At 54.3% G+C, this 10,513-nt stretch overlaps 1 protein-coding gene across 1 annotated transcript in view; it reads left to right on the plus strand.

The window, feature by feature from the left end:
- Positions 1-202: 202 nt before the first annotated feature.
- Positions 203-10,513, plus strand: part of PRRC2A (proline-rich coiled-coil 2A) — a 15,267-nt gene continuing 4,956 nt past the window's right edge. Inside the window, exons 1-16 of the mRNA XM_010833355.1 lie at positions 203-418; positions 2,214-2,388; positions 2,886-3,063; positions 3,434-3,533; positions 3,625-3,697; positions 4,033-4,176; positions 4,329-4,480; positions 4,664-4,743; positions 4,883-5,025; positions 5,462-5,552; positions 5,664-5,880; positions 6,291-6,765; positions 7,210-7,400; positions 7,621-7,918; positions 8,296-8,506; positions 8,700-10,513. Coding sequence (XP_010831657.1) covers positions 2,277-2,388; positions 2,886-3,063; positions 3,434-3,533; positions 3,625-3,697; positions 4,033-4,176; positions 4,329-4,480; positions 4,664-4,743; positions 4,883-5,025; positions 5,462-5,552; positions 5,664-5,880; positions 6,291-6,765; positions 7,210-7,400; positions 7,621-7,918; positions 8,296-8,506; positions 8,700-10,513 — 4,279 coding nt within the window. The 5' untranslated portion in view covers positions 203-418; positions 2,214-2,276. The remainder of the gene's footprint in view (positions 419-2,213; positions 2,389-2,885; positions 3,064-3,433; positions 3,534-3,624; positions 3,698-4,032; positions 4,177-4,328; positions 4,481-4,663; positions 4,744-4,882; positions 5,026-5,461; positions 5,553-5,663; positions 5,881-6,290; positions 6,766-7,209; positions 7,401-7,620; positions 7,919-8,295; positions 8,507-8,699) is intronic.

Raw genomic sequence — 10,513 nt, forward strand, 5'->3', positions numbered from 1 at the left:
TGCCTCTCTGCACGTCTCAACGGCCGACGCCGGGAGCCTGCCTCTTCAGCCAATCGGCGTCCTAGCGCCTATAAGTCCCTCCTCTTTATGCAAATAACTTATGTCAGCTTCGCACGCTCTGCTTTTTTTTTAAAAAAAGGACAGCCCTGGAAGTAAAGAGGGATAGGGTAGAAGGTGCCCCGCCCTTTATGCAAATAAAGGGGCGTGTCTAGGCGCGGAGAGAGGCAGGAGGGGGGGCACTCCCGGGGGCGGCGGTTGCCCGGATGGGCCGTTAGTCGGAGCCCAGCCGCGGAGTGAGCGAGGGAGACGGGAGGAGCCGAACCCGGCGCCATCCGCCGCCATCCGCCCCCGCCCCACCGCCATCCCACCCCGGGGAGGCGCCTAGGCCCCGGTCCCGGACCCCCGCGCACCCGGCCAGGTGAGTCTGGGCGAGCCGAATGCTAACGCCCTTTTCCGGCGCGGGAGCGGTGGTGGCGGCGGCAGCGGCGGCGGAGGCGGCGGGCCGGGGGAGGAGAAGCTGCCATTAGCCGCCGCCATTTTGTCCTCCTGCTGCCGGGCCCTGCCTGCCCCTCCCCCTCCGATACTCCCACCCTGGGACCCGCATCTCTAGCCCGTCTCTGAGCCTATAACCTGCCCGTACCCACTCACCTTCTGGCTTCATGGGGAGACCTCCCCCCTGGCTCCTGGGCCATAACTCCCCACCCCCCTTGCGCTCCTGGACTATCACCCCTATTTATGGGTCCCCTTCCCTGCTGCCGCTCTGGAGTGGGCCGCGCCTGACTGTCCTGCTCTCCCAAGAGTCTTCTTTCCTCCATAGTGGACCCCTCCCATCACCCAGCGCTAAGGTCTCCCTTTTTTGACGCCCCACTTCTCGTTCAGTCACTCCCACTCTGGAACCCTGCTTTTATCCCGCATCTGTGCTTTATACGTTCCTCATCTTCTCTGCTTTTTTCATTTCTCATCTTCCTTATCACCTTTCTATCCCAACTCCTCCTCTCTCCTGGGTCTCCTGACATTGCTTCCTTTAGTCTGCATCCTTTTCCTGCCATTCCCGCTTACGTGTATTATTTTCCACCGGCTTTCATAATTCTCTGTTATTTAGTGTTTTTTTTTTTTCATTATTCTATCTCTGTTCCCTTCATAAATTTTCAAAGACTGGCCTTCTTAAACACCTCCAAAGCTACCCCCATCTCCTCATCTAATGTGGCTTAAAGTTCTTGATTTTAGTTGTCATCCTGGTCTTGTATGGATATCTCACCAACTTCCTCTCTCTTTCCTTTACACCATTGTCTACAAACAAATGCCTGGTCACCCAGGAACACTAACCGATGTTGGAGAGTTTGGTCGGCTTGGGGAACAAGGAAAATCAGGGAAAGAAATGACTGCTGATGGGGGGTAGGAAAATGAAGTTGATTCCAGCCTTGGCCCCATGGTTACTTGGTGTTCTTGACGTGGATCCATAATGCTTTGTTTTACCCACGTGTATGTAGGGTAAACCAGAGCCCACCAGTATGCCATCTTCAGACAAACTTTTTTCCAGGAGCTGCGATGGGGGCAAGTGTAGGAAAAGATGGAATATTCAAAATACTTGTTTCTGTAGCTTGGGAATATGTAGTGCCCCAGTTGTTCCCTGAGGAATTCTCTGGCACCATCCCCCAGTCTGGCTGAGCAAGCTCATAAAATCCTTAAACTCCTGCATACCTTCCTGCAAAACTTTGCCGGATGGGAGGGAGACTGCAGGGACTAGAACCCAGGGCAAACTTAGGAAGCTGGTATCTAATGAGTAGGAGAGCTAAACCTCTCTTCCTTCCATGACGGATCTATATGCTTCTGGTTTTCTCTAGGGCTTGAACTTGTTTTTATTGTAGGTATCTGAAATGATTTTGATGGAGAGAGATTATTACTTGTGGGCGTAATGAGGTTGCAACCCTTTATAGATTGGCACAAAGGGGAGAGTGTTTATACTAGGAAGATACTGGATTTTTATTTGGGTTTCCTTGGCAAGGGGTGTCTGGGGGAAAGAGGAAATATGGCATTTGGGCTCTGTGAGGAAGATGATTGCTTAAAGGAACTGGGGTGTTTAAATAGGCTAGAGGAAGAGGCATAAGAGGGCCATGTATCTGGGCCCCAGTAAGAATAAAAGGGAGCATCTAGGCTTCTATTGGGAGGCCCTTGGTGGAGCAGAGAGTGAAACACTTGGTGTCTGGTCACAGGTTCCGGCACGTTTTGGGGGAGGCGCCTGTAGGACCCAACGTACTCAATGAGCTTCCAGCGCAATGTCCGATCGCTCGGGGCCGACTGCCAAGGGGAAGGATGGAAAGAAGTATTCCTCGCTCAACCTGTTTGATACATATAAGGGCAAGTCTTTAGAGATCCAGAAACCCGCTGGTGAGGGTCCTGCACTGATGTTCCTAATTATTGGAGGATGAGCATGAATGGGTCATGTATTTCAGAGCTCTTTGAAGGGAAACACCTGTAGTACATATATCAAAAGGTTAGAGGAACACTAAAGACTTTCCAGTTTTATCTTGGATCCTGTAGGGGACGTTGTGCTTTTGGTGAACACCAGCATCCTCCTACAAAGGCGTGTCTGTGGTTTCCTGTCTTTGGACACGTAAGAATTGGAGGCAAAGAAATGTGGACTTGGAGAAGTCTAGGGCCAGCTTGCTCCTTGCAGGCTCAAGATCAACCATCCCACATAGAATTACTGAGTGTAAAGCCCTTCAGCCTTCCTTGTTGATAGAATTTCAGAGACTGCCTAGGGCAAAGAGAGAGAAGCTTTCTAAGAGAAGACGTTGGGGATGTCTGTAAACGGGGCCTCGGGTAGGATGCTGTCAGATTTCCCTTTAGAGGCATTTTCCATTCTCTCTCCATCTTTTCTCCAGTTGCCCCTCGCCATGGCCTGCAGAGTCTCGGGAAAGTTGCCATTGCTCGGCGTATGCCACCCCCGGCCAACCTTCCAAGCCTGAAAGCCGAGAACAAAGGCAATGACCCCAATGTCTCATTAGTGCCGAAAGACGGAACAGGATGGGCAAGCAAACAGGAGCAGTCCGACCCCAAGAGGTGGGTGGAAACCTGGGGGATCTAGAGTTAGGAATATTTTAACTTTGAACTTCAGGATGAATTGGGGCTTGTACTAATGTGGCCAGATGAGAGTCAGAGACAAAGAGGAAAGACCCTTTCCTGCATATTGCAGGACTCCTGTTAAATGACTAAGGAGTGGTACCTTTAATTTTTTGTCAGGTGTGAGGAAAGTTTGAAGAACAGATGACAGTCTATGCAAGCTTGATGAGCTTATGGTGTTTTGTCCTAAAACTTGTAAAAAGTAGTGAGAAGGCCTGGGTTTGGTTCCTGTCCTCCACCAGTTGGAGAAGCAGAGGAGCCGGTACCATCTCAGACTCTGAATAACCTTCCCACCTTACCATCCCTTCAGTTCCGATGCCTCAACCGCTCAGCAGCCGGAATCGCAGCCACTGCCGGCTTCACAGACGCCTGCCTCCAACCAATCGAAACGACCGCCAGCAGCCCCCGAGGTATCTGAAAAACTGGATGTTTTTTAGGGAGCAGGGGCAAGAATGGCTTGTAGCTCCTCATCATGTCACCATTATCTCTCTGCTTCCCCAGAACACTCCTTCGGTTCCAAGCGGGGTAAAGTCCTGGGCACAAGCCAGCGTCACCCATGGAGCACATGGAGATGGTGAGCACAAGGCTGTTTGAGGAGGTCTCTCTGGGCACCATAGTAGGCAGGAGTCCTGCACTATACCTTCAGCAAAGTGTTCTTGTAATCTTTTGGCAAAATTTTGGATCACATATTTGGTTTCTTGCAAAACACATGAGCAAGATTTGTTGCAGATTTATGTGAAAGTGAGAGGTGGGTATCCCCAAACTGATCTTGTTTCTTGAAGAATGAACACCTAATACATAGGGGGTGAGTTTGGAGGCAGAACTGGATCGGTACCTGTCAGAGCGTTACACTTTCACAGTGCATCCTCAGTAAAGATACTTGTGTCTCTTGTGCCTCAACCCCAACAGGTGGAAGGGCATCAAGCCTACTGTCACGATTCTCTCGAGAGGAATTTCCGACCCTGCAGGCGGCTGGCGACCAGGACAAGGCTGCCAAGGAAAGGGAGTCTGCCGAACAGTTGTCTGGGCCCGGACCAAGCCTCCGCCCCCAAAGTGAGTGGCCACTATTAGTGAGTGAATGGGTTAGGAATCCACCTTTTGACCAGGATATTACCTTATTCCATTTCAGAGTGAAGTGCTGGCTTATTCATCTTTCTCCTCATCATTTTCAGCTATGTTCACTCTCTGTCTTTTCCAAAATACAGATTCTACAACTTGGAGGGACGGAGGTGGGCGTGGCCCTGATGAGCTGGAGGGCCCGGACTCCAAACTTCATCACAGCCATGATCCCCGGGGTGGACTGCAGCCTTCGGGCCCACCCCAGTTCCCTCCCTACCGCGGAATGATGCCGCCCTTCGTAAGTTAGGATATCTTCTTTTGGATTGATTGTGCTGGAAGCTAGAGTTAGGAGTTACAACTTAGTCTTTGGAGGGGACAGCTGGAAAGCAGAGGTCTGTGAGGGTGGGAGGATGAGAGGTTTAGGGCTGTGGTAGGCTGTTTGTCTGCTCCTCTAAGCGGCTACTGTTGGGCTCTTTTGCAGATGTATCCCCCATATCTCCCGTTCCCTCCGCCCTATGGACCCCAGGGGCCTTACAGATACCCCACGCCCGATGGGCCCAGGTGAGTAATCTAGGTCTGGATTTGTGCTTGGAGACAGGGGAAGCCTGCTGAGGAGATGGTTTTCTAGCCAGGAGGCTCAGTTTGTGATTATTCAATTCAGCCTTCATTTATCTTCTCTCCTTTCCCTTTTCATACACAGCCGTTTCCCCCGTGTGGCAGGCCCCCGAGGGTCAGGGCCACCAATGCGTCTTGTAGAGCCTGTGGGTCGGCCTTCCATTCTTAAAGAAGATAATCTCAAAGAGTTTGACCAGTTGGACCAGGAGAATGATGATGGTTGGGCAGGTGAGTGGATGTTAAGGACCAAGTATTTTAGTTTTGTTTTGGGGGTTTGGTTTGGTTTGGTTTGGGCCGCACTGTACAGCTTGTGGGGTCTTAGTTCCCTGACCAGGGATTGAACGCAGGCACTTGGCAATGAAAGTGTGGATTCCTAAGCACTGGACCGCCGGGGAATTCGCAAGTATTTCAGTTTTAAATAGCAAAATCTGATGAGAAAACAATGGTTCATTGTGGGAATAGACATTGAGGGATAGGGTAGATACCTGGAAGAAAGCCAAATCCTGGTGGAGAAGGAGTCAGAGGAGTGAAATTGACAGTTGTGGTGAATCTAGATGCCAGAGGGAAGAGGGCAGTTGGCCTTGGTAGCGCATCCAACCGTGTAGTGGTACTCAAGATGGGAGAGCAGAATGCTTGGGTTACCATGCTTCACTTTTCCCCTTAGGGGCCCACGAGGAGGTCGACTACACTGAGAAGCTCAAGTTCAGCGATGAGGAAGATGGACGAGACTCCGATGAGGAGGGACCTGAGGGCCAGTGAGTTTAGGGCTCTCTGGGGAGTGGAGGGGCTGTTTGTCTTATGGTAGTGTACTCTTAAAAGAGCTGGGTTGCAGCTGATTTTTAATTCCACTGTTGGTCTCCTCACAGCAAGGAGTCCCAGTCAGCTGGTGGTGAGGAACGGCCCCCTGAAGCAGATGGCAAAAAGGGCAACTCCCCCGGCAGCGAACCACCCCCTCCCAAGACGGCCTGGGCAGAGACCTCTCGGCCTCCAGAGACAGAGCCGGGGCCTCCTGCCCCAAAGCCTCCCCCACCCCCACCCCACCGAGGCCCCGCCGGGAACTGGGGCCCCCCTGGGGACTACCCAGTGAGTGTCTACAATGAGGGGTTGAGAGGGTCGCTTTGGGGAGACTAGTTTCAGCTGAGTAATCGAAGCAGCAGTAATAAGAGGAAGCTGGAGGGAGGGCCAAAAATGGGCTGCAGTAAGTGTAGAGCTGTGGAGCATATCTGAAAGGGTTTGGAACATCGTTGGTGTTAGGCGGGTTAGGGTGAAGAGAGAAATGCTAGTTAGGAAAAACAAGGACACCTGGGGTCTTTGGGTCTTGAAAAAGAAGAAAAAAGACTAGGATGATGAGTTTGTCCCTGCCATGAGAGGCCATCAGCCCCAAGGCCTGGTCTTTGTACCGGCAGCTAGAGACAGTTGATTAGTCTGTGAAAGAGATAGTAAGAAACATAGTAACTGACACCTCTGACCCTGCTGGGTCTGCCCACTGACAGGATCGCGGGGGCCCTCCCTGCAAGCCCCCAGCACCCGAAGACGAGGATGAGGCTTGGCGGCAGCGGCGAAAGCAGTCTTCGTCTGAAATCTCCCTGGCTGTGGAGAGGGCTCGGCGCCGGCGAGAGGAAGAGGAGCGGCGCATGCAGGAGGAGCGCAGGGCAGCCTGTGCCGAGAAACTCAAGCGACTTGATGAGAAGTTTGGGGCACCTGACAAGCGGCTCAAAGCAGAGCCTGCTGCACCACCTGCTACCCCTCCTGCTCCCGCTCCACCACCTGCAGTCCCCAAAGAACTCCCAACGCCTCCAGCTCCTCCACCGGCCCCAGTTCCAACACCTGAAAAAGAACCGGAAGAGTCGGCACAGTCCTCTCCTGCCCAGTCCACCCCCACTCCAGGTGTGGCTCTGGCTCCCACTGCAGTGAGTGGTGGGGGCAGTGCCAGTAGCACCAGCAGTGGCAGCTTCGAAGCCAGTGCAGGTATGATGGAGATGGTGATGGGTAGATCTTCTGTCTGCTTGGGGTTGAGGGTGCAGGTGGTAAGGATGTGAGTAAAGGAGATAAAAGGCAGTTTGGGTTCGTTGGACTGTCACTGGTATGGGTGAAATGGATCTTTTTGCTTCTGTGGACATCTGAGGGGAAAAGGTTTTCTTACCTGAGTTCCTAAATAAGTAGTAACCTAAAACCACTTCCCTATAGGCCTAGAGTGGAGCAGGCCGAAGGAAGTGTTACTTTTGATGATTTCATGGGAAATTAACGCCACCACCATTGGCTTTTGAGAGACCTTGAAGTGTTTTCATGGGTTTTAAATGGGATAGTCTTATTTCTAGAGGGGCTGCTAGAAGTGAGTGCTGAAATTATGGGGTGTTCATGGAATATCTGTTGGTGGACTAGATCGCTCTGATTATCTTTTTTTCAATGCAGTGGAACCTCAAGTGCCCTCAAAAGAGGGTCCTGAACCACCAGAAGAGGTTCCTTCCCCTGCCACACCCCCAGCCCCAAAGGCGGAACCCAAGGGTGATGGAGTTGGTCCCACCCGGCAGCCCCCCAGCCAAGGCTTGGGCTATCCCAAATATCAGAAATCATTGCCTCCTCGTTTCCAGCGGCAGCAGCAGGTGAAACTAAATTACTTCTCTTAAGGGCTGCTTCTCTGCTTGGTTTCAACATTTAGCCTATCCATAAGTTACTTCCTGGGTCCCTCTGCCAGTTCTGTCTCCGTTGTGTCACCTTAGTTTCTGTCTAGTCCAAGTGTCACATTGATGTGGGTTTTGTTTTTGCTAGTCCTGTGTTCTGGTTGGGCCTTTGATGCCTCTCACTCCTTTTGTCCTTCCCCAGGAGCAGCTGTTGAAGCAGCAACAGCAGCAGCAGTGGCAGCAGCATCAGCAGGGCTCTGCCCAGCCTACCCCAGTGCCCCCGTCACCACCGCAGCCTGTGACCATGGGGGCCGTGCCAGCTCCACAGGCTCCGCCCCCGCCCCCCAAGGCCCTATACCCAGGTGCTCTGGGCCGGCCCCCGCCCATGCCCCCTATGAACTTTGATCCCCGCTGGATGATGATTCCTCCTTATGTGGACCCTCGGCTCCTCCAAGGCCGGCCCCCTCTGGACTTCTACCCTCCTGGTGTGCATCCCTCTGGTAAGACACCATAGACGAGGTGGGGCGTCAGGGACCCCTTAGTCTTGGGAAGTAGGTATTCTTGTCTTGTTATGGGGATGAAGGGCAACCAATCAAGAGGGGAGCTTAGCACTCCCAAGATAGCTCTTTGTTGCAGGAGTCAAGTAGTAATGCCCACCTAAACCAAGATTCCCTTGGGTGGAGGGATTGAGAGATTGATCTGTAGGGAAGCTGAGTGGCTCACCATGTTTTAGGAGAGCAGGCACTGTCTCCCAGGAGATGGAGGCACTGACATTGACCGGACTGATGTGGAGGATTGAACTGGGGAGGTGCTTTGGGTCTGGAGGGCCTGTAACATAAAAAAGGATACTTTTTCTCATACTGTTTGGTTTTCTCAGGCCTAGTTCCCCGGGAGCGTTCAGACAGTGGGGGCTCAAGTTCAGAGCCATTTGAGCGCCATGCACCCCCCCTCTTACGGGATCGGGGCACCCCACCAGTGGATCCAAAGTTGGCTTGGGTAGGAGATGTCTTCACCACCACACCTGCTGACCCCCGCCCACTTACTTCACCACTGCGCCAGGCTGCTGATGAGGATGAGAAGGGGATGAGGTGAGTGTGAGTAGAGAAATGGGAGGGTTTCTAGCAAACACACCTAGAATAGGTACTTTGGATTATCGGTGAAATGATAGGAATAAACATGAAAGGAGTGTTTGGGTCGTAGTAATAAAGCATTGTTTCCCCACCTAGTTCATTTTCCTCGTCTTGAGATACTTACTTCCATCTTTTCTGTCTCCCTCTTCAGGAGCGAGACCCCTCCAGTACCTCCCCCACCACCCTATCTGGCCAGTTATCCAGGCTTTCCTGAGAATGGAGCCCCTGGGCCCCCAATCCCTCGCTTTCCTCTGGAGGAGCCAGCTCCCCCAGGGCCCCGTCCACTCCCCTGGCCCCCAGGCAATGAGGAGGCAGCCAAGATGCAAGCTCCACCACCCAAGAAGGAAACCCCCAAGGAGGAGGCTCCACAGCTGACAGGGCCAGAAATTGGTCGAAAGCCTTCCCGAGGAATTGGAGGCCAAGGCCCCCCACCACCTCGCAGAGAGAGCCGCACGGAGACCCGCTGGGGCCCACGCCCAGGCAGCAGTCGTCGTGGGATCCCTCCAGAGGAGTCAGGGGCCCCTCCCCGCCGGGCTGGGCCGATAAAGAAACCCCCACCGCCTGCGAAAGTTGAAGAGCTACCCCCCAACCCCAAGCCCCTTGAACAGGGGGATGAAACCCCCAAGGCTCCAAAGCCAGACCCGTTGAAGACAGCGAAGGGAAAGATAGGTGGCCCCAAGGAGACCCCACCCAGTGGGAATCTTTCCCCTGCCCCAAGGCTTCGGAGGGACTATTCCTATGAAAGAGTGGGTCCTACCTCGTGCCGGGGTCGGGGCCGAGGGGAGTATTTTGCCAGAGGGAGGGGTTTTCGGGGGACCTATGGGGGACGGGGGCGGGGAGCCCGAAGCCGGGAGTTCCGCAGTTACCGAGAGTTTCGAGGAGATGATGGACGTGGAGGTGGGACAGGGGGACCAAACCATCCTCCCCGAGGCCGCACTGCCAGTGAGACACGGAGTGAGGGCTCGGAGTATGAAGAGATCCCCAAGCGGCGCCGGCAGCGGGGCTCAGAGACAGGCAGTGAGACCCACGAGAGTGACCTGGCCCCCTCAGACAAGGAGGCCCCCACTACCAAGGAAGGAGTACTTACGCAGGTCCCTCTTGCTCCCCCATCATCAGGAGCACCTCCTTCACCAGCCCCCGCCCGCTTTTCCACTGCCCGAGGTGGGCGAGTCTTCACTCCCAGAGGGGTGCCATCCCGTCGGGGACGAGGGGGTGGGCGGCCCCCTCCCCCCATTTGCCCGGGCTGGAGCCCCCCAACCAAGTCCCTGGCTCCAAAGAAGCCTCCAACAGGTCCTATGCCACCAAGCAAGGAGTCTCTGAAAGAGAAGCTGACTCCGGGGCCTCTGTGCCCTATGGCCCGAGGAGGCAGCAGTGGAGGCAACAATGGAGGCATGGGTGTGGAAGACGGGGAGCGGCCCAGAAGGAGGCGACACGGGAGGGCTCAGCAGCAGGACAAACCACCTCGTTTCCGGAGACTGAAACAGGAACGAGAGAACGCTGCCAGAGGGGCTGAGGGCAAGCCCTCTTCCCTAGCTCCTCCAGCCTCTACACCTGGGTCAGAGGAGGCCCTCACAACAGTAGCAGTGCCCCCACCACCTCGCCGGGCAGCAGCCAAGTCTCCTGATCTGTCAAACCAGAACTCGGACCAAGCCAACGAGGAGTGGGAGACGGCCTCTGAGAGCAGCGACTTTGCCAGCGAGCGGCGGGGGGACAAGGAAGCTCCGCCACCAGCACTGCTGACCCCCAAAGCTGTGGGGACTCATGGAGGGAGTGGAGGTGGTGCTGGACCAGGCATCTCAACCATGTCCCGTGGAGATCTGAGCCAGAGAGCCAAGGATTTGAGCAAGAGGAGCTTTTCAAGTCAGCGACCCGGCATGGAGAGGCAGAACCGGCGCCCAGGCCCAAGCAGCAAGTCTGGCGGCGGTGGCGGCAGCAGTGGAGGAGGTGGTGGGGGTCCTGGGGGGA

The sequence above is a fragment of the Bison bison genome, unplaced genomic scaffold (assembly GCF_000754665.1).
Source record: "Bison bison bison isolate TAMUID 2011002044 unplaced genomic scaffold, Bison_UMD1.0 scf7180017863415, whole genome shotgun sequence".
Taxonomy (NCBI): domain Eukaryota; kingdom Metazoa; phylum Chordata; class Mammalia; order Artiodactyla; family Bovidae; genus Bison; species Bison bison.